We start from the raw sequence: 23,942 nt of genomic DNA, 5'->3' as shown, positions 1-23,942 counted from the left end.
TATCGCCTAGGGTATCCTTAAGCGATTTCATTGTGAATTGCATTCAATAGACCCACATCCGGTTTAAACCGTTTGGGGCATCTTCTATAAATTTTTCTTTTGAATTGCATTGCTGGCCCCTCAGCTGGTCTCATATCGTCTAGGGTATATGCAAGCAATCTCTTTCTCAGCGTCTATTAGACCTTCGGCCGGCTCTATGCCGTCTGAGGGGCTTCTGAGCAGCTTCTTAAGCAATTGTTTTTAACGGACCTACAACCGGTTCTATGCCATCTGTAGTATCTCCGTACAATTCCCTTCATGAGCTGCTTGCGATAATCCTCAGTCGGTATTACAATCGCCTGGGGAGTCTTGGGCAATTTTTCTTAAAAACTCCAGCCCATTTGCTTTCTTTACAATTTCCAGTTCAACCACACCCGGTTTCTTCCGTATGTGGTATCTTTGAGCAACATTGGTAAATAACTATTGCTTTCTTTTGCCAATTTGCAGTTGTTCAAGGGGATACCGTCTGGGGTATCTTCAGGCAACATTTATAAGCTTCTTTTGCTGGCTACTTCTCCTACTACAAGGTACCGCCTCTGCTCCTTGTTTCTTGAAGTTTTTTAAGTTTTTCTGGTTGTATATGTTGTTAGAATAATGGATTCACCTAACACATATAGAGCACACCACGATTTAGAGGTCAGCCGGTCCCCTAGTACGAATGAGTCTAGGACTGGGGGTGCCGCCTCTAGGTACTGGGACTCTCCTTGCTCATCTCCAAAACCGACCGTCTCTGTCTCTGTGCAGGACGCAATGGCTCGGACTAGGAAAACAGTTGTTGATCCAGAATATAGAGGGGAAACCTCTGAATAATTGCCACCTGACTCTAATCAGGCTGAGATGACAAGGGGATCCCCAAAAGGTACCCCCAGTACTCCCAGTGATGGAATCTTGGGGTTAGATAAGGAAGGCGGCGAAGATGTCGCTTCCCCATCTAGGGTTGAAAAGGAAAACCCTTCTTAGGACGAAAGCAGCGGGGGGACTGCTTCCTCATCCCACTCAAAGAAACGCAGCAGTGACAACTATCTTACGTCGGTCGTAGATTGCGAGGAGGAGGAGAGACCCACATGGAATAATAAGGGTGATCCCTTCCTTATCGCCATCTCTGCTAAAGACAGGGCTAGCATGGCCAGAAACTTGGGGGACTTCGTCCGCATGCGGCCTTTAGGAACAGATTGGAAAATTATTGTGCCGCCTGAGATGGGCACAATAGTCTGGGAAGATAATCAGCCGAATGTAAACGGGTACTTCGGCTTCTATGAGGCGGCGTTTCTAGCCGGTCTTCGCTTCCTTCTACAGAACACCATCAAGGCCATCCTTCGAGGGTATGGTCTGGGAATTTGGCAATTAACCCCCAATTCCCAGGTTAACATCTTAGGTTACATTGCCGCCTGCGAGATGTAGAACATTAACCCCGGCTGTGAGGCCTTCGTCCATATGCACTATTAAAGTCGGAGCCCAGGCGGGTGGACCTACAAGCGGAAGCCCGAACTTTTGGGCCACAAATGTAAAAAGCCTCGTGTCTCGGATGAGGACTACGAGAGAATAATATAGGCGGGGTTTTTTGAACAAACCACAACAGCCCTCTCAACCGGAGAACTAATAAGTGTGCCCAAGAATTGGGTGCCAAAACACGAGTTCCTTCGAGATGAGGCGTTTTTATCCGCCTGTAAGCTAAGTACCCAGTTTAAGAAACGTAGGTCGCAAGTGCCTGGTCCAATTATGCCGCTTGTACATATTTTATGTTTTTCTTGCCCTTAATCATTCTTCTTCTAACCAGACGGTTTCATTTCTACAATGAGAGCTTTGGCAATGTTGCCCGCAGACAAGACACCGGCTAATTCTACCGCCGACATCCGTAGAGAGAATGCGGAGAAAAAAAAGCTGCCCAAGCGGAAAAAGATAAGGTACGTACGCCTGCTTCCTAACCTCATATTTTGAAAATTTCTTGCCGGCTAACTTTTGTACTTGCTTTTTGGTTCAGGATGGGGGCAAGGCGCCTCGCTCCCTTACAAAGCTTATCCGACCCCGGCCGGGGGAGGAGTCGGCCACCCAAAATAAGGCGAGGAAGACCTCCTCCCAGACAGTTCCCAGCCGGCTGATGGTTGGGGGGAAATCTGTCAAAAACACAAGTCTGGGGTTCGATCTAACCCCCAGGCAGCCGGATGTTCCGGGGTCATCCAGGGGGCCAGCGCTGCCTAGGGCGTCCGGCGCCTCTGTGCTAGCTGAGGGCAGTTATGACCCTCACCCAATCTCTCAAGGTATAATAAATCCCTTCAACCCTTCTTTGCTTCACAAGCCCATGCGGGTCAAGTCGCACTCCCAGCTCCAGCCAGAAGACTCTTCTGGCAGCCGGTAGTCCGTAGGAGGGAAGTATGTTGCTTTCTCACCATCTCTTTCTGATGCAGATCTCTCCTCTCGCTGGTCGGATGTACAGCAGTACGCCCGGGCCATACTGAAGGCCGTCCCTAGGGAGGAGAAGGAGGCGATCCCAGGGATCAACACCTTCAATGCTGACCTAGTCATGGTCAGCCTGGCTGAGGTATGAATTCTTTCAACTGAATATTTCAAAGTTATTATGCCGTTTGACCCTTCTAACACCGTTTGGGTCTTTGCAGTCAATGCTTCGCGTGGAGAGGCATAATAAGGCTTTCGCCCACAAGCAAGAGGAGGTAAGACAGGCTAAACGGGATGCATTTGATGCTCATAACGTTGCCCAATATTCCATGATCGTGCATGAAATAGAAACTAAAAGCATAATCATGAAACAGGCGGACTCCATCAAAACACTCCAAAAGTCCCTCAACGAGGCTCAAACCAAGCTCCACAACCTTCAAATAAAGAAGGAAAATGCAGAAGAGGAGGTGAAGAAGACGGTTAATTCTCTCAAACTCCTGGAACTAACCAGGAAGGAGAATAATTCGCTGCTGATTGAAAACATCCGCCTGAAGAAGGAGGCGGCTTCAGCTAGTCAGAACTTCCAAACCACCTTGGAAGCAAAACAGAGCTGGCTCATTAAAGAAAATGAGCAACATTGTGCCAACAGTATGCATATGGCTTGGTCCCTGGTACATCCGAACACCGACTACGCCGTCTGGGAACTTGCCTACAAATACGCCGATCTTGCCATTAAGGCCCAAGAGACGAACCAGCCGGCTCCGGAGCCGTATGAGGAGTGGGTCAAGAAGGAGATCGAAGCCATGCAGGCGGGGATTGGCTCAAACGGAGGGGAGGAGCCCCATGTTGAGAATCAAGAAGAGATCGTCCCCCCTCTTGCTTTGGATGCCGCCTCCAAGGACCCGGCTCAGACTTAAGCTTTCTGCTATTTAACTTTTCCGGCCTGCGTGCCGTGTATTTCTGTATCACTTTTCATCGGACGGGGGTCTGGTTAACATTTGAATTTTAATTTATATATATATATGCCGACTAGGTCGGTTTTCTTTGTCACTTCATCTCAATTCCTTTCAATTTTTGCAATTTTTTAATTTTTGCCATTTTGCTTTGCATGAAATCTTGTGATATACCGAATGCATTCGCTCTGTCTGCCCCTGGATGGTTGTTTGCTTATAGTTACCAACTCTAAGCAGGCAGTCGTCCATAAGCATCCGGATAAATGAGTAGGCGGTCCTTGACCGTTTTAAATCAGGATTGATCCGAGTTGAATCTGTCGGCTCGGGCGGCTAAATCAAACTCAGGTTACGCGCATACCCGGTTGCAGGTTTCCCCTTGGGTATTCATAATTCCATTGGCGGTTTGCAGGCGGCCTTGTACCGGACGTATGCATTTCAAACCATTGGCGGTTGCGTACTAAAGTATAGCTCACCGCCTGTATTGCCTTGAGGCAATAGCCAGGTGGATCTTGCGGTCAACATGGTTTAACCTTACGCATGGGAGCTTGAGTCAGCTGGGATGCTTTTTGGCAACAGCCGGCTGCTGATCAAGGTTGATTACATTGTTTGTGTTGCCTTGGAGCAATAGTCGGTTGCAATCTATAATATAATTCACCGGTTGTATTGCCTTGGGGCGGATGCATGCTCATTGTTAGAGCAAGTAGTTTAAAATATACTGGCCTTGGGCCTTTTAAATAGCTAAGTTAGGTACCTAGCTTTCTACTCATCCATAGCAAGCGGGTGCCCGGTTGTGCATTGCACGGGTGGGACTTAGAAGGTGCCCGGTTGTGCATGGCACATGGGACTTAGAAGGTGCCCGGTTGTGCATTGCACATGGGACTTTATATAAAGAAACAATTAAAACAAAGTATTCTTTTCATTAATATACTCTATTTACAGGAATATTTAAAACACCTTAGAAGTAGTACTTTTTCAAGTTGTGAAAAAGTTTCAATCACTACAAGAAAAACGGGTTTGGGCGACGAACTTCATTAGTATGGGCAACGAAATATGTTGTCGTTGCACAAAAATGTTAATATGGGCTTCTAATCCAATTTCGTTGCCCAAATCTATATTTTGGGCGACGAAATACAATCCCGTAGCCCAATATGACTTTTGTTCCACGAGTATATATATATGGGCTACCAATTTTTTTTTCGTTGCCCAAATTTAATAAAACGACGAATTAATTTAATTCTACAGTCGCCCAAAACTTAAAAATAAGGCGGAAATTTTAATTTTTGTTTTGTAATTTCCCACGTTCACAAATTAGTATAGAGTTCTCTCGCGGTTTTTCCCAAACTAATGAAATCTTAATTCTATTCAAAAAAAAAAATGAACTACTCTTAATTAATCAGGTATTCAACTCCCACCTCACCTCTAATTCAATCTTCTCCCTAAAACGAAACCCTCGTACTCTACCTCTAATTGCATAATCTTCTCCTCAAATCAGGTTTTTTCGGTGGCCGCTCCGATCTAGTCTGGTTCTCTCCGACGCGGCACACAAAATCTTACACTACACTCGCATCTAAAGATTATCTATTCAGGTAATTCGCATCTACAAATTCGGTTTTTTTTTTAACATTTTTGGGTGAAATTTGGTCTTTGAATTGATAAAATCTACTATGTGAGTCGATTGATTTAACATGCAAGGTAGAAATCCCATTTTATTTGTCGAATTATAGAAAATTTGAGCGTTTTTATAGAAGTCGATTGATTAATCAATGAATCATGTTAACAATGGTTTTGGTTCGTTGTTTATTCTCTTTCAATTTTGTTGTGATTATGTGTTTTTGGTTCAGATATGTTTAGTTTCTTGCTAATTTTGTAGTTAATTGTATTGTTGTTTTATTTACAATTTTATTGTGATTTTCATTGAGAATTTCTTGCAATTTTAGTTGATTGATTATACTTTATATCTAGGCAATACTTAAAATTATCATTACATGTAATTTACATAATCAGATTAATATTTGCATAGATAATATTCATTCTGTTGGACATATCTTGGGATTTTTCTCATACAGTGGGTCTAATTTAAAGTATTAAAAGAAAAGATGGATAACTTGACTACCTGCACAATCTTTTGATACTTAAAAATGGAATGAGATTGATGTAATTGAGTTGTCTTTGCCTAAAAATTGAGCTACTGCCTGTTAAGAATCTTTAAACTATATGTTAGAATATATTGGGATATATTCTGACTTTGTATATTTGTTATATATGTTAGGAGTATAATTAGCTTTAGATGTATCCCTTAATTAGAGCTAATCAATTTGTATACTCTAGCTAATTCCTAGCTAATCAGTTTGTATACTCTGCCTAACTTCACGCTTGTAATCTTGTATATAAGCCAAGGATGCTTAATGAATTGAGGAAGGAAAGATTCCCCATAATTCTTTCACTGTACAATCTCATTCCAGTTAAAACTATAACTTTGTGTCAAAAAAAAGTTAAAACTATAACATAATAACCATATTAATATTTGCATTGATAATTAGGTATCTTAAATCTAGAGGGTTCAAAAGATATATTTCCCTTTAATTCAAATATCTTTATACTAGGAACTAAACCAAATTTATAATATTCAATTAGAAATGTCTTAAGAAACAATTAAATTGGTACGACATCATTCCATAAGATTTAGTATTTGTTAGTCTAAAGTCTAAACTTTAACAGACCAATATAATAATGCAAGTAATAAAGTTTCAAGTTTAACTTGAAGTTCCTATTATATAAAAAATTAAAACCTCCAAATTTTTCATCACTTGTGTTGGTATGTTTGTTTTTGTGATGAATCTAATGATGTAAGATTTTCTTGTTCACACGGTTAATAGCTAAACTATCTAATGTGATCATTTTTTTGTCGCTAATGTTTTTTTTTTTAATTATTGTTTGTAAGAATGAATGTGGATCGAAGTTGGATGAATCATAATGGTGTAAAGGATAGACAAAAAAAGGAGTACATAGCGGGTGTTAATGAATTTCTACGGTTTGCTTTTAGGGGAATAAGTGGCGAAACAATGTTGAAATGTCCTTGTCTTAACTGTAGATTGGTTATGTCACAAACTCGTATAATATGCTATGTCACTTGCTAGTATATGGCATTGATCGTAGTTACAACCCATGGTTGAGTCACGGAGAAAGTGTAGAGCAAATTGATAAAAATAAAGATCAAGGGTATGTAGCAGAGGTTTCAGATAATGAGAGTGAGGATCGTCCTTTTGATGACATGGCTCCATTTGTTTTCGATGCAACAAGCGCGTGGAATTCTATAAACTCTACATCAATCAATGAAAATGAAAGAACCACATATATAGGATCAAGTAGTGGCACTAGTGAAACTCCTATGTTGCTCCAAAAATTAGTGGAGGATATGGAAGCTGACTTGTATCCAGGATGTAAAACATTTAAGAGATTGGAGTTTATTATGTCATTGTTGCACATTAAAGTTAGCAACAAGTGGAGTGATAAGTCTTTTTCAATGTTATTGAATGCATTGCATAGGGCGTTTAATTATGATAACAATTTGCCTTCAAGCTCTTATGACGCAAAAAAATATACTAAAGCGCTAGGGTTAGATTATGTTAAGATTGATGCATGCGTCAACCATTGTGTATTATTTAGAAAGGAGTTTGCAAATGAAGTTAAATGTCCTAAGTGTTCAGCACCTCGATGGAAGCAGGATATTTCTCAAGATGATGAGAATTCAGATGATGAAGATGAGGGTGTCCATAGAAAAACACGAGTACCTTAATTAGTCTTGCGCCATTTTCCACTTATTCCAAGGCTCCAAAGGATGTTCATGTGCTCCAAGCTCGCAATGCACATGCGGTGGCATAATAAAGGACATGCTGGTGATGATGACGACAGTATTATGAGACACCCAAGAGATTCAAAATCGTGGAAGTCTTTAGATGAGCTATATCCCGAATTTGCTGCAGATGCACGTAATATACGCTTGGCTTTAGCTAGTGATGGGTTCAATCCCGGGGCGAACATGAGTAGTAGATATAGCATATGGCCTGTTATGTTAGTACCTTATAATTTACCTCCTTGGATGTGCATAAAAAGAGACAACATGATGTTGTCATTATTAATTCCCGGCCCTAAATCTCCTGGTAATGACATAGATGTTTTTTTGCAACCTTTGATAGATGAGTTGAAGGAATTATGGGAGAGTGGGGTACAAACCTTTGATGCCCATAGTAAGGAGACATTTAATATGCGAGCAGTGTTAATGTGGACAATTAGTGATTTCCCAACATATGCCAATTTGTCTGGCTGGAGCACTAAAGGGGCGAAGGCTTGCCCTAATTTCCACAAAGACACAAATTCCGAATGGTTGAAACATGGCCACAAATGGTGTTATATGTGTCATCGTGTTTTTTTAGAACCAGATCATAAGTGGAGACTTAATAAGAGGTTCTTTAGTAAGAAAGTTGAAAGGCGCGCACCACCTAATCCATTATCAGGGAATGATGCTTTGGAGCAGCTACATGGATACCCTAATGTGGAATTTGGTAAAGATAATAAAGGGAAACGAAAAAGAGGGGAAAGATATATTATTCACCAGTGGAAAAAGATTAGCGTTTTTTTTCAATTGCCTTATTGGAGACATCTGTTAGTTCGACATAACTTGGATGTGATGCATGTGGAAAAAAACGTTTGTGAAAATATATTAGGCACATTGCTTGACTTACCTGGAAAGAACAAAGACTCTGTAAATGCTCGGTTGGATTTAGAAGCCATGAAAATGCACGATGATCTTCGACCGAAGAAAGTAAGGGACAAGTATCAAATACCGCGAGCCCCTTTCAACTTGACCTTACATGAAAGGAGGAAAATTGTCACATTTTTATCGAAATTAGCGTTCCCCGATGGTTATTCATCTAACATTTCTCGATGTGCTTCTTTGCAAGATGGAAAAATCATATGAATGAAAACTCATGATTTTCATGTTTTCATGCAAGATTTGCTTACCCCGACCTTTCAAGGTGTCTTAGATGAAAAAGTTTTAGAACCTTTAAGAGAGCTTAGTTTGTTTTTTAAGCAGCTTTGCGCTAAGACCTTAAAAGTAGCCGACTTGGAACGAATGGAAGCAAATATAGCAATCACATTATGCAAGCTAGAACGTATCTTTGTTCCGGCTTTCTTTGATGTGATGATTCATCTTCCCATACACTTAGCTACAGAAGCAAAATTGGCTGGACCTGTGCATTATCGCTGGATGTATCGATTTGAAAGGTAAGTTTAATTTATTGTATGTCTAAATATCTAAAAATAAAGTGAATTTTATTACACTTATTCTAGTCTTTATTATTAGAGCAATGCGGACATTTAAATCATTTGTACGGAACAAAGCGCATCCTGAAGGTTCAATTGCCGAAGGGTATATTCAGAAGGAATTACTAGTATTTTGTGCTAGATATCTCTCTAAGATTGAGACACAATTCAATCGTTTAGATCAAAATGAGGATATGAACTATCCACAACTTCATAGTCTTTCGGTGTTTTATAACACCGGCAAGACATTGGGGAAGCCAAATTTAAAGCAATTGAGTATTGAAGATTGGAGAAAAGCTCAATTGTATGTTTTGCAGAATTGTGAAGAAGCACAACCTTTTTTTTGAGTAAGTATATAAAATTATAATTATATTATTATACGATTATACGGACTAAATGTTGCTAAACATTTTTTTTTTGTTCGTAGTGAGTATGAGAATAACATAGGCCATCGAGATGTTGAATTCTGCAAGTGGTTTGAAAATAGAGTAAGATAGTGCTTTATTCCTATATATATATATATATATATATATATATATACACACACACACACACATAAATACATTAAATTCTGCACATATATTCATTTTTTATTTGTATTTATATTGAAAATAATTAGATTATACAACTTTGGGAAGATAAGGATGAACGAGTTACAGAAGAATTATTGTGCTTGGCACGAGGGCCAATGAAGCGTGTTGTAACTTTTGATGGATATGTTATTAATGGGTTTAGATTTCACACTAAAAAGCGTCAAAGACATCGAAAAACCCAAAATAGTGGCGTTGTTGTATTAGGGGATGCAGAGAGTGGAGGGAAGGACTTTTACGGGACTTTAGATGAAGTTATTGTTCTGAAGTATGATGCCTTAGAAAACCGAACAAGTCCTAAGGTGGTATTGTTTAGGTGTAAGTGGTTGGATGTATTCAGCGACGAAAGAGGGATTAAAAAGGACAAATTTGGGTCTACGCTTGTCAATGTTTCTCGTACATTGCAAACAAATGAACCTTTTGCATTAGCCTTTCAGATTGAACAAGTTTTCTTTATCTCTTCTCATGATGAGCGACATTGGAAATATGTAATTAAAGTTAAGCCACGTAACTTTTTTGATTTCCCTAATGATGAAGACGCTGAACAAAATGAAGATCTATGGAATATTGTGGAAGAAGGAGCAACTAACCTTGAAGAGTTCACTGCACTTAGTGATGAGGAAATCAATATGGTAAGAGATGATGTTGAACCAGAGTTGGTTGATGCAGAGTTCATCTTAGAATGTACTAATAACATTGTTGACACGGATAATGACGATGAGAAAGAAGAGGAAAGTGAAGAGGATGATGAAGACGATCTTGATACAAGCTCTAGCGTGCATGAGATAGATGAGAATCTTGAGGATATAGAATCTGACAGCGATAGTTCTACAGATTCCCCTTCTTAGTTTCTGGTAATTGATGTTTTCTAAACTAAAATGAAGTAAATGAGTCACTTAAATCATTTTTTCTTCATTAATAAATATATTGTATTGGTATAATTGCAGTTACCCAGCACCCGCGGAGAATGTCGCAATTTAGGCGCTACTACAATCTATAATCAAATCTTTGTTGCTCTTAGTTAGTAATTTGCAAAACTATTTTTATGCATTAGTGGTTTTCAGCTCATATGGTGACAAGTTAATCACTTGACATAAACTAGCTCTAGTCTTTGTGTTAGTTTCTTTGTTTTGTAGCAGCTTTCTTTTTTCAATTTGTTTGCTTTTCTTGTTTTGTTTTCTCTTGTTTGGGTTCTTCCCTCCATTGCAATGCAACTGCTAATTAGTTGAGTAAGTCTTTTCATTTATATGTTGCTTTACATAGATTGGATTTGATGGAGTTTAGTTTTTCATAATTTTATGCTGCTTTTATACTTATTTTAATATCACTAATATTATGCACAAGAAATTGTTATAGGAAAATGGCAATTGAGCAAGTGCAGCGGGATGCATCACAGTTGCCTAAGACAAGGCAAGCGTCAAGTACAAGGCAACATGTGCACAATGTGCAACAACAGAATACAAAGCAGCAACAACAACAAAATGCAGAACAACAACAAGAAACTGTCCAGTAACAACAACTGCAGATTGTGAGGCAGCAACAACAAACTGTCCACCAGCAACAACAGCAGAATGTGCATCAGCAGCAACAACAGCAGATTGTGTGGCAGCAACAACAACCGAATTAGGTGCAGCAGCATGATGTAGAAGCATCAACTAGTGATCAGTCCAGAGAGCAAAGATTGACATACCGGGAGAAACGAAGGCTTGAACAAGCTGAACATCGACTAAAGTTTCCTGATCGTAAGAGGCGTGGGCCAACTAGGGGTAAGAAATATGTTACTAAGATGTGGAATCCTAATTCTGAAGAAAAGATTAAAATAAATTTCATGGATGAGCTTCAACGGGTGGTTGGTGAAAAGGCAGATGAATTCATATGTGATTGTAGCAATTGGGGGAAAGAATTTTGTCCCCTCAAGTCATTGTATGTGCTATAACTTACAAGTTTTTTGAATATATGCTGCTAAAGTTAATTTTCATGACTCTAAATTTACTTTATTCATGACAGGAATTGGGCTAAAATGGATTCAGGTGCAAAAGAGAGGTTGTATAAAAAGATTCGAGTAAGTTTTGGAAGTATTTGAGACCATGAAAAATGTCTGAATGTGTTTAGCATGGATACATATTTATTATGATTTACGTTGGAAGGCTAAATATGATTTACCTGATAAAGTTGCTGGTGCTGATGTTACTGATGCGTTGAGCTTTCAGTGCTCCATGTTGTATAAACATTGGAGATTTAGGCTTAAAGAGCAATACTTTAGAAACAAGTCTATTGCAGATGCTATAAATAGCAGACCAGATAATATTGATGCTAACCAATGGACATGGCTAGTATGTGAGTATTGGAATGATGAAAAGCAAAAGGTAAAATTCCATTTGACTCTTTTTTTACCTGACCATTAGTTGAATTTATATTATGATAATCTGATAGTGCCTTGTTTTTTTATGGCTTGTAGCGTATTAGTAAAGTTAACACGGATAATAAGCTTAAGCAAACTGAAACTCCTGCAAATGGTGCAAGGTCTACCACAAGAATTTTCCATGAATTGGTACGGCTTTTATATTTTTACAATGATTTATATAATAATTTGTTTAAAGTGGTGCAAATGAATAATTTCATGGTAGATTAGTTCTGCTAGCTTTTGGACTGTAACTATTATTTGAGCACTGATCACATTTCATTGTATAATTTGGCATTGCTTATCATAAATGCAGATGAATGTGCAACAAACTCAAGGTAGTCAAGAACATGAAGGATCATCAGATAATCCACTTGAAACTCAACAGGATCCTCTGTACATCACCTTATTTGAGAAAACTAAAAAGTAATCAATAGTCCCTTGGTGGTTTTTTTTAGTATTTTTTTATATAAGTTTTTAAAATTTTATAAATCATTGAATTGAGTTGTTTATTCTTGTGCTTGAATTAATATGCTAGGCATAAAGACAAGGGATTTGAACCTAATGTTGAAAAAGACTATGAAGCGCTTAGAAACCTTCATGAAAAAGAAGTGAAAGAGCATGGTGAAGATACACTAAGTGTCAAAGCAGCATACATGGAGGTTTTCAAACCAAAGTCTGGATATGTCAAGGGACTTGGTCCTGGAGCTCGTCCACCTAAGAAAAGAAGAGTTGAAGGAGAAACTAATGAAGTTAGAGTGAAATTATCGGCTGAGATTCAACAATTAAAAGAGGATGTCGCAACACGTGAGGGTGTACTTGTATCTCAGATTGAATCCCTGAAGGAATATAATGAAGAGCTTAGAACCTCAAATGAAGAGCTTATAGCATCAAATGATGAGCTTAAAGCGACCGTATCTAGAATCAACATAGAAGCTCAGAAACGTGAAAAGAAGCTCAGAGATGATATGATGAAAATGTTTGAGCAACTTAGGTATGACACTTACTCATCTTCTATTTGAGATATATATTTTTAGTTATTATCAAAAAAATATGTTGCTGCGTGTTGTTGCTGTTATGGTTCTTGGTAGTGTCTATTAGCTTTTTATGAAGTTTATGAAGCAAGCATACTGAATAGTTGGATGGAGTATTCAGTCAAATATAATTCACTTCTATAAACATGTAAAATATAATATCTCCAAGATCTGACTCTTTCTTGGAATTGGACCTAGTCCTTGTATACTATGTCTATGGTGTCTATCATCATCCCCATCACTCTCCTCTGTAGAGCCTGACTGTTTCTGTAGCATTGGGTTCTTTCTTACATCCTTTTTAGCATAGCACGTGTCTTATCCTTAAACCTCGAACTTTTCCTTCTTTTCTTTTGTTGCCTCTTTTCGACCTTTAGTTCGAGGGAGAAGTGTAGCAACAAAAGGAGTTTACAAGCCTACTATCATTAGGACATTGAGAAGCACTGCTGGTTGATTCTGCTTCATATTTTATCGTCCTTAATTTTTCCTTACCACGACTGTGTTCATCTCATTGTCCTGACTATCACCACAACTTTAACTGGAGATAAGTGCATGGAGCTATTATATGAACCTGTGAAAGAGTAGAGTTAATAGATGACTCCTCTGCTCAGCCGACTATATGTATTTTAAGTTGTCGGCTGAGTATGCAGAATCCCCTCTCGCCTTTGTGTTCCTCTATCTGCAACTTTGGTTTTGCATTACTTGTATTTTCATAGGAAGTTTTAGAAACATCAGATTTGGTAACTTACAAGCTCTACTGGCGGAAGATGAAGTTATTCCCGTGTAATTTGCTAAATAACTCGTTGTACCAAAAATTTCTGATGTGATACAGTTGTTTGAGGATGGGATTCCTGAGAATTCCTAGGCAGGTTGAAAGTATGTGGACTTTCATTTGCCCTTGTATGACTATTGACTAGGTTCTGTTTCGGAAAAATGAGTAGATATCATATGAGCAAGTTATTATTTGTACAAATACATGCTTTGCTTGGAATGAATAGGTTTCTGGTCGTTGTTTGTGCAAGCTTTCTGGTTTTAGAGTACTGATAAAATACCCTTTCAGTTCAAAGATATTGTTGTGTGATGTAGGGATAAATAGTTTTAAATCTGATTTCTATTATTGGGATCTTTGGGCATATGCATATTAGCTTCTTTACCAAGCTTAATTCCGAGCCAGTCACAAAATTTATAGCTTCATCTGAATATAGACCAGTTTTAAAAACCTGATATAACTAGTCAATATCTATTGTGCGTTGGTCTGGCTCAGGTCAAAAAGCTTGACCTAGAGCCTGATAACATAACCAAACCTAAAACTGATCCTGTGGCAACTTAGTAGTATACATTTTGAGTGTCGAATTCTAGATTCAGGAAAAAAGCTTGTGGATTTTTTAGGCAAGCATTGGGTGGAGGCCCGTGTTCATCATCAATGAATTTTCGTGAGGTATGCTTTATCATTTCGAATGAATTTTTCTGAGGTATGTTGAGTCTCAAATTTTGTAGGACAAAGGTATATTATTTTTTTGAAAGGAAATGTAAATTCTTCTTGCATCCCCTTTGATATATCCTCATTCGCAAGGTGAAAATAACTAGTATATATTTTTTAATGCAGCAATTTTAATACTATTGTGTAATAAAGTTTAGATTTGTGAAAATGATTGCATGATTTATATACTAAAATATCGGATGCTTTCAATAATTATTTTGATGTTACTAACTTATGTTTCACTTACATAGGAATAACATGGGCTAGCAATGAATTCGAAAGATGGATGATCGCAACTATTGAAGGTGGTATATATGAGCAGCGTTGAGAAGGGGTCGATGTAATTAAGTTTGTAATTAGTGTTATTTTATTTAATTTTTAAAGGATCATGTACCTTGTTGACAAAGTGGGATTATCTTATAATTTACACATTTTCTTAATATGTTTTTATAAATTAAACTATTTCATATAATAATTATTCAAAATGTTTGGTATTTGAATTCATTTTCAGATTTATTTGTTTTTTAATAGGTTGTACTACCCATAGTAAGAAAATAATAAAAACACTCGACCCTATTAAAAAGCATATGATCGATACTGACAAATATGGACAACGAGTAACTTTGTTGCACAAAGTACTATGGGCAACGACATAACGCGTATTGGGCCATTGGGGAAAAGATGGTCGTCGATTAATGTCGTTGCCCAAAATATTATGGGCAACGAAAATAATTTGTCGCCCAAAGTATCAAATATAGGGCAACGAACTTGGTCGTCACCCAAAATATTATGGGCGACGAAATGAACAGATCATAGGCAACTAACTTGTTCGTTGCACAAAGTAACCTTTGTGCAACGAAATAAAAATTCGTCGCCCAATATGTAATGGGCTTCGACCTTAGGGCTTCGGACCCATGTTTAGACCCATTTCGTTGCCCAAGGTTTTGGGCGACGAAATACTGGTTTTGGGCTTCGAGTTTAGTGGTTGCCCAAAGTCGAATTTCTTGTAGTGAATATAGCCGGGAAGCATCTGCACCAGGCAGCATCATCCAACCCCTGTAGGTACATGAGATTGGTGTATTCCATTAGGTGGTCTTCCGGGTTTGTGGTACCGTCGTAGGTACCGACCAACACGTTTTTAACCTTGGCGGGCTGGACCACCTCGGTTATTTCCCTAAGCAAGCCGAAGGCTGTTCCCCAAGGTTTAGCAGCCGGAGCTGCCAGTCCATAGGCTAGACCTGATATGCCGCCTAACCCCCAAAAGGGGTCGACTGCATGAATGGAGATCCATACGGCGCGTATGGCTGTTGGGGCACATACGGAGCCTGCTGGATAACATGAGGGCCAGTACGTGCGGACGTGCCGCGTGACTGACTCCCTTGATGCGTCTCTGAATGCTTCATTGAAGTATTTCGAAAACTGTCTGGGTAGGTCGACGTTGAAGCCGACTCAGACATGTGCTGACTTCTCTTCTCCTGGATAAAGATTCGGGCATCAGAGTAAGTCTTTTTGGACCCATCCGGCTGTACCCTGATTTAGGGAAACGAAGTTTAGAGAGGTCGATCAGGGGCCCATCTGTCCCCTTGGGTTTGGGGTGTGGAGTAGGCACCCGGTCTTTAATCTGCTTCTTCCCGGAGGGAGAACGCTTCTTTTTCGGCTGACCCTTGCTTGAGCCAGTTGACCTTTTGATTATGTCCTTGATCTCCCCCTTGAAACTCGTCATGAATTTCAAGAGCTCGTCCCTGGTGACGGGGCTGTGCCCTCCGCCGTCTGGGGTTGCCCAGGGCGTTGGCCGCCTGGGTTTCTAGGACCAGCTTTGTCTTGGCCCCGTTCCCTTGTCTCTTTAGAACGGGTGCACCTTGATTGAAATGACCCGTCTGGGGCCATGTAAGTGTCGACTTCATAGTCGACACCACTGTCATGGTCTGTATGGACCTCAGGGTCAGCCGTAGGCCGGCTACCCTCTGCACACGGTACAGTGTCGGATGCCCCATCTCAGTAGTACTCTCTCCATAGACGGCGCCAAATGTTTCGGGGGTTTTTGGAGTCCCTCGGGAGAGTTACAATCCTAAGTATGCACGCCTGACGTCTGTACCTGCAAAACCACAAAACTCCGGTGGGGTGGAGTTCCGCCTCCGACGATCAAGTTAGTATGATTCTTGACGGGTGAACGGGCGGAAAGTAAATGAGTTTTTCTCACTGATTCAGAGAGTTTCCGCAATTAATATTGCTCGGGTTTTGTGTAAGTATTTATGAATAGGTAATAAATGAGGGGTTTCCTCTATTTATAGCATATGTGGATCTGCTCTCCCATTGGGATTACAATCCCACGTGGCATCCTCTGATTGGATCCCCTTGGGCCTCTACGAGGTTGATACATGTCAGCCCCTTATTGGGCCACGTGGCAGGGTAATTTTTACCCCAAACAACAACTAGTGGGACCCGATTAGGATAGTCAATACGGATTGCGATCCGTTATGTATATTTGTAAAGCTAGTAGTTGCATATTTGGCGTAGATGTCTCAAGACGGAGTTTCTAAGAAGACAAGCCAAGAGGATGCATTGAAGACCCTTTGGAGACTTGAAGGCTCAAGGGGTCATGCTAGTTGCCAAATGCATCTTTTACTTATGTTTTCTTATATATAATTGTGTTTATATATGAATGAATGGTATGATAGATGCATGTTTAGGATTTCAAATGTTGCGATGATTAATTAAGTTCACTTAAATCAACCAACATAGAAACGCTAGGTCCCTGTAAAATTGAGCTAAATTTGTCATTCCAAGAACAACAATTACCGAACTAATGCGCGTAGTGATGGGCTACGCCAAAGCGAGGCATCACTACTTCCCTAGGAACGTAAGGTATACTAGGTATACAAGTTGGTCTTGGTTAAGCTCAACGATATCAGTAAGGAGTCCTTAGATGTCGTGGCAATGGAGATAAAATGTCATTGAAGCATTAGATGCGACATTTTATTGAACCAAGAGTAGCTTAGAGCTATTAACAATTGGATTGCTTACCTTAAAATATTAAGTGTTAAGAAAGGCCAAAGCATGCATAATCACTTTTTGATTTTAGCGATCTTGGAATCGTTTTATTCTCGCCTAAAACGAACTAATATTCATGCTTGGATTAAACCGCTCAATAAGATGGAAAATTTGCATGTATGCTTTAAATTTCAAACTTGTTGGTCTATGAATGGTTTATCATTTCAAATTCTTTCAATTGTAGAAACATGTCTGCAAATAACTCAGACAACCAGTTTTCATTATTCTTAATTCTTGACAAGGAGAAGTTGAGTGGGCCAAATTTTCTTGATTGGCAAAGGAACTTGCGTATTGTTCTCATGCAAGGTCCTTGATGATTGGCAAATTTTCTTAATTGGCAAAGGAACTTGCGTATTGTTCTCATGCAAGGTCCTTGATGAGGAAATTCCCAACACTCCTAATGAGGAGGTCACTCAGGCTGCCCTTAACCGATGGCAAAGTGTCAATCGGGATGTCAAGTGCATCATGCTGGCCACTATGTCTCCGGACCTTCATAAGACTTTCTTTGAAAAGGAGAAAGCTTTTGAGATTATTTCTGAACTTCAGAACATGTTCCAAGAGCAGGCCTGAACTGAAAGTTTCAAAACCCACAGGCATATCCTTAAGAGCAAGCTCAAGAAAGGAGAGCCAGTCAGCCCGCATGTTCTTAAAATAATTGGATTATTTGAGAACATGGAAAGGCTTGATACTGGGTATTCAACCAAGATGGAAATTGACATCATTCTCCATTCGCTGCACAAAGGCTATGATCAGCTCAAGATGAATTATAATAGGCATATCATGGAGAAAACCCTCACCGTGCTTCATGGTATGTTGAAGCAGGCCGAGAAAACCCTCAAGGATGAGGGGAATCATGACATGCTCATGGTGAGAAAGGGCAAGCCATTTAAGCGCTAGGGCAAGAAGATAAGCTTTAAAGGGAAAAAGAAGAAGAATTTTCCGCCTAAGTCAAGTGTTGCTAAGAGCGGCAAGGACAAGAAGGTAGCCTCTTCTAAATCCGATTCTAAATGTTTCTACTACAAGAAGAAAGGACATTGGAAGCGTGCTTGCCTCAAATTCAAGGAAGATAAGAAGAACGACGCCGTTGCTTTTGTATCGGGTATTTTTGTTATAGACTTAAACTTCGCTAGCAAATCATGGGTATTAGATACCAGATGTGGCTCACACCTTTGTTCCAATGCTCATGTACTACGGATAAATAGGAGGCTAGAGAAGGGAGAGGTCGAGCTTCGGGTCGGCAATGGAGCAAGGATGTCTGCCGTATCCGTCGGAACTCTCAGTTTATCTTTGTCCTCTAGGCTTGTTTTAGAACTTGACAATTGTTATCATGTTCCAAGAGTTACCAAAAACATTATTTCAATTTCAGCGTTGGACGCCAAGGGATTGGAATTTCGAATAAAAGACAATAGTTAATCTTTTTATTTCGATAATGTTTTATATGGTAAGGCATATTCAGAAAATGGTCTTTATGTGCTTTCTCTAGACAAACAAGTTTATAACATTAACGATACCGCCAAAATAGCTAAGACCATCGAGTCAAATCAAACCTACTTGTGGCTTAGATACCCACATTAACATCAAACGCATCAAGAAACTTCTTCATGAAGGTATTCTTGACTTATTCGACTTAGAGTCGTTTGAAAATTGCGAAGGATGTTTATTAGGCAAGATGATAAAGCAACCATTCTCCAAGTTAGTAGAAAGGGCTAGTGACTTATTGGGTCTAATACATACGGATGTATGTGGACCAATGAGCACACCCGCGAGGCAAGGTTTTCGATATTTCATTACCTTCACCGACGACAACTATAGTAGATATGGCTATGTCTACCATATGTCGAACAAATCTGAATCTATTGAGAAATTCAAAGAGTTTCAAAATGAAGTTGAAAATCAGCTTGACAAGAAAATCAAAGCACTTCGATCGGATCGAGGTGGTGAGTATTTGAGCCACGAATTCGACGATCACTTGAAAGAAAATGGTTTTCTTTTAGAATTGAAACCTCCCGGAACTCCACAATGGAACGGAGTGTCCGAACTCCACAATGATGGGTCTTAGTGTGTTGGGTTTCGTAGCGCCCAACGCTACACGAAAGAGAAATCCGCCCAAGACCCGCTCACTAATTAAAGCAACTAAATATTTAATCACATAATTAACAACATAAAAGAAAGAAAGGGAAATGACATTCTTACACTCGACGCGTACTTCGCTCCTATAGAGCTTGGACTTCAAAGCCTTAGCTCCGCAAGCGCGAGAGCCTACGACGAAGTCCACTCTCGAGACCCGGCCCGAACGGCCTCTACCCCGGAGGTTAGCCGAGGCTAGACCAAGATAAGACTAGAGTATTACGAACTTAGAGGTTTTCTCACCTAAAGGGAGATGCCTCATTGAGTTCAACTCAAGTGTCCCTTCCCAATCCAAATGATGGGTATTCATAGGGAAGGGAGCTCTTGAACTTCAATCTCCCATCCATGTGGGAGAGTTGGTAAAATACATTTTATCCAATTTATTTTTAATTCAAAAATTAAATTGAAATGCAAGTGAATCAAAAAATGACAAGTGTCAAGAGGTGAGCAAGGGGTTAGGTGAGGACCACAAGGGGGAAACCATTCTCCCCTTGCTCCCCAAGCAAAACCCTCAATATTGGTCCCCACACAAAACCGCACCACTACACCACTTGGCTGGCTGGCAGCCTACCTTGGCTGCTAGCTGGCACCTAGCACCAAGGCTAGGCAGCCAAGCCAGCTAGCACGCAACACGCGCATAGCCAGCCAGCACCCAGCCAGCCAGCGCATGCCGCTGCTTAGTGTGTGCTGATGCTATGCGAGTGGCGTGGTGCTTGGTGTTGCTCGTTAGCACACACATACAGCCCAGCATGCCTAGCACGCTGCTGCTGGGTACGTGATGCCGCTATGCGAGAGCGCTGTTCAGCACACAAGCATGCCCCGCCACAGCATGTTGCGATGCCTAGCACACAAGCATGCTGCGATGCATGGCTGCTATGCGAGAGGCTGCGATGTGCTGGGCTATGCCCAGCATGCTGCGATGCTAGCGATGATGCGGTTGGTGCTGCTATGCTAGCCAGCACGCAAGGCAAGCATCTTGCGATGCTCGTGCTGTGCGATGTGCGTGTGCTAGGCAATGCCAGGCACGCTAGCACGCATGCGGTTTGGCACCTCTCCTAGCCTAGCACTCATATGGCTAGACCAATGCGATGCTACGGCTTCGCTCGTACTTGTCGTTTGCTTGATTCCACGTCTCGTCGAATTCTAAATTCGACGAGACTTACGACGCTCTGTCTCGATGCTCTAAGCTCGATATCCGACGTCTTTGTTCGTAATACTCTAATGACTCATCTAATCCTTCGGATTGATTCGTCGTCTCAGATAGGTTACTTGATTGGGTGTGACCCAAAGGGTTCAGTCAAGATTAAGCTGGAATATTAATTACACATTAATATTACTGATCGGAAGCGGCCTCCACCTAGGCATTCCGATCACATGACCTCACTAAAGAATTAGCTTTCTAATAATTCTAAACCCTCTACCGCAATAATACACTTGTTGGAAGGACACCATTCCTTTCAATCTCCCACTTGTACTTTCGGACAAGTGTGCAATTTGTGTATAGCCCTTTTCCTATGTCGCTTAATGTCTCTTCATGAACTATAAGGTAAGATTCTTCGTCATCCTTATTACGTCCAGAAGTGTTTCTCGATTCTTGAGTTTGACTGTCAATAAACAGATGATTTCTAAAATCCATCTGAGCATGGCCATGCATTTTCACAGTCTCGCTCTTCGAGAGGCCTTGTAAACAACAAAGACATATTCCCTATTGTTAATAAGGGGACATTCCCAGTCTTGTACTGTAAACTTCTCTTACTAAGAGGATCTAGTCGCCTGAGTGTTGCCGTTATAATCCCCATTTACGGCAGATGTTTGATAACTTCAAAACGACTAGTACTCAAACAAGAGAACTTGCAATACTCATGGTCGAGGAAAAGGTTCCGATAGCTATAATGAGAAATATACTTATGACTATTTTTAAATCTCTTAAAGTACTCTCATAGGTCGATCCGGTACAGTTCCAAACTAGTACCTGTGCAAATGATTTATGACTATCATGTCCTTGTAGCACAAGAAACGGTGCTATAAATCATACTACACACTAATCTCAAGTGGTCATTAATCGTCCGTCTTTTAAATGACCATGATTAGGGATAATTATCGATTGAAATATTCAATGTTCACTTAACAGGTGTTTCTTTATCCAAGATATGGTCTTGATACCCTGGTTTTAATGTTCTTTAAAATCGAATGGACTCATTATTAAATTCTAAACCACAATTAAATAGTTTGTGGAATTTTATTAGTATAATTTTATTCCACCATGAATTTTGAATAATGTTTCATCTTATGATAAATGGTTTTCCCCAAATGTTTCAAGAGTAACACTCTTCACAAAACATTTTTGGAAATCACACCCATATTTAATATGCTTGATTTCTTTCATGCAATCTGGTGAATGTTGTCGTTCACTTATTGCATAGGTTTAGCTACTATTACTTTGCAAATCTTAGCATCTTCATTATCAAACAATTTCATAATAAGATGATAAATTTTTTAGAGTATTATCGATCATATGTGATTTAGGATTTATTGTCCAAGTGATGGCTCCCACTCATTTTCATGACTTGAGATCTTTCAACTTGACAACCTACAATCAATGTTCGACACTGAACTTTCCATTGAACACTTTCTTATTATTGCCTTCCACGCAACAATATTCTCAACATATATTTCAGTAAACATTCTGATGGTGCTTTGCTCGAATTTCATTCCAAACAGCTCACAATGATTTGGGAGACCCTAATCACTTGTGATTATGGAAATTTACCTTAAATTTCCGCACATAATACATGGATGCATGTCCATGTTACCATTCTCAAGCCACAACGCATTCTAACTCGTGCTTATAAACGGCTTCGTTATTAAGGATCTAATCCTTGCTAAGGATGTTCTTGCAACATCGATTCTCAAATTACATTTGTTTCCATGCGACAAGAACTTATCCCCTTTTACTTATCAAAGTACTTTGGATTTTTCCTGATCATAATCTAACAATTCATTACTTAGATTCAAATTGATTGGTATTTTATACTTTCTCATGCTCTAAGCATGTAAGTTGAGTGGCGACTCCATATCATAGCATACATGATATTTTTAATTGCAAAATTATTCCCAATATGTTCCATTCATGTGACCTTTTAGCTCATCCAGTTTCACTGAGTCTTGCTAAACTGTTTGCTATGTGATACGGTTGAAAGTCTCTACTAGAGTCTTTCTTGTTTGACTTAGCTCAAACATTTACTTAGTTTTATGGGTCAAAGGCCTTTTCATGTCCTTCATGTTTAACACTGTAAACTCCTCTACTCGTTTAAACATATCATTAAGTCTATCTAATAGATCTTAATTCCCACCATGTACTAAGTATCACCTTTTGATTGATCCATTGTCGAAAATCCTTTCAAATCTAATCATTTAGCATTTGATAGTCATTTCACAACAGGGTTCGTAAACTTCTTGTTGGACCATTCAAGATTGACTTTTGCTGCCACTAAACTTCTTGTCCATAAGGATTTCTATGATTCTCCATAAGTCAAACCTTTTATTGACTTTATGAGAATACATGTTCCAATTCCTACACGCAATGCTTCACTTAATCCCACAATGGATTTCTTGAACTTGCTTTCAAATCTAGCATTATTTAGATTCTCAAAACCCTTAGACTATTTCCATAGTCTCTTCCTAAAATCCCATTATAGGAAGGCGGTTTTATTATCTATTTTGCCATATTTTATATGCGCAATTATGCTAGAATAATCACGAAAAGACTTCAGCGTTCCGATTGGTGAATAGGTTTTTATTAAAATCAACGTCGTGAATTAATTGTATCCTTTTTCAACCAATCTAGCTTTGTATGCACTATGCATTTCACATTTGTCAGTTTTCTTCTTGAAAACTTATTTGCGATTGATGGGTCTTTCACCCCTCATGCAAATGAATCAAGTTCCAAACATGATTTACAAACATGGAGTCTATTTCGGATTTTATGGCCTATAACCATTATTCAGAATTTGGATTTGTCGTAGCTAATTTACAAGACATTATTCCCTCACCATCCAATGGTAAATAGTATGCTTGTAAGTCTTAGGTTTATTTCTAACTTACACTAGACGAAAAAGATAAAAAGGCACCGGTTCAAACCCCCCCTTTGGCACCGGTTTTAAACCGTTGGGTATTTGAGGGATGCCAAATCCATGAAAATTTGGCTCCAGTTCAAAACCGGTGCAAACTAAAGCATTTAGCACCGGTTAACCGGTGCTAACTATATGATTTGGCACCGGTTAACCGGTGCCAACTACCATGGCGCGATTTTTTTTTTATTTTCAATACTATTGGCACTTGTTCAAAGCAAGAACCGGTGCAAAATACCCCACTTTAGGCACCGGTTCTTGCTTTGAACCGGTGCCAAAATTTCTCAAAAAAAATTTTAAAACAAAACTTTTGGCACCGGTTCTGGTCCAAACCAGTGCCAAAAATACCCCAAAAAAAAAAATATTTTTTGCATTTTTTTCACTTAAATTGTACCAAATACTTATATATAATCATAATATA

General features: G+C 39.5%; 1 protein-coding gene across 1 annotated transcript; it reads left to right on the top strand.

Moving 5' to 3' along the window:
* The first annotated feature begins 12,012 nt into the window (after nt 1-12,012).
* LOC110706225 lies at nt 12,013-14,734 on the top strand. Its single transcript, XM_021884119.1, has 3 exons — nt 12,013-12,128; nt 12,241-12,696; nt 14,465-14,734. Exons 1-3 carry the CDS (start codon nt 12,013-12,015, stop codon nt 14,478-14,480), a joined length of 588 nt encoding a protein of 195 aa, XP_021739811.1. The 3' UTR covers nt 14,481-14,734.
* The last annotated feature ends 9,208 nt before the right edge of the window (nt 14,735-23,942 follow it).

This window comes from Chenopodium quinoa, unplaced genomic scaffold (genome assembly GCF_001683475.1).
Source record: "Chenopodium quinoa cultivar QQ74 unplaced genomic scaffold, ASM168347v1, whole genome shotgun sequence".
Classification (NCBI taxonomy): domain Eukaryota; kingdom Viridiplantae; phylum Streptophyta; class Magnoliopsida; order Caryophyllales; family Amaranthaceae; genus Chenopodium; species Chenopodium quinoa.
This window is presented reverse-complemented; position numbering and strand designations above follow the sequence as displayed.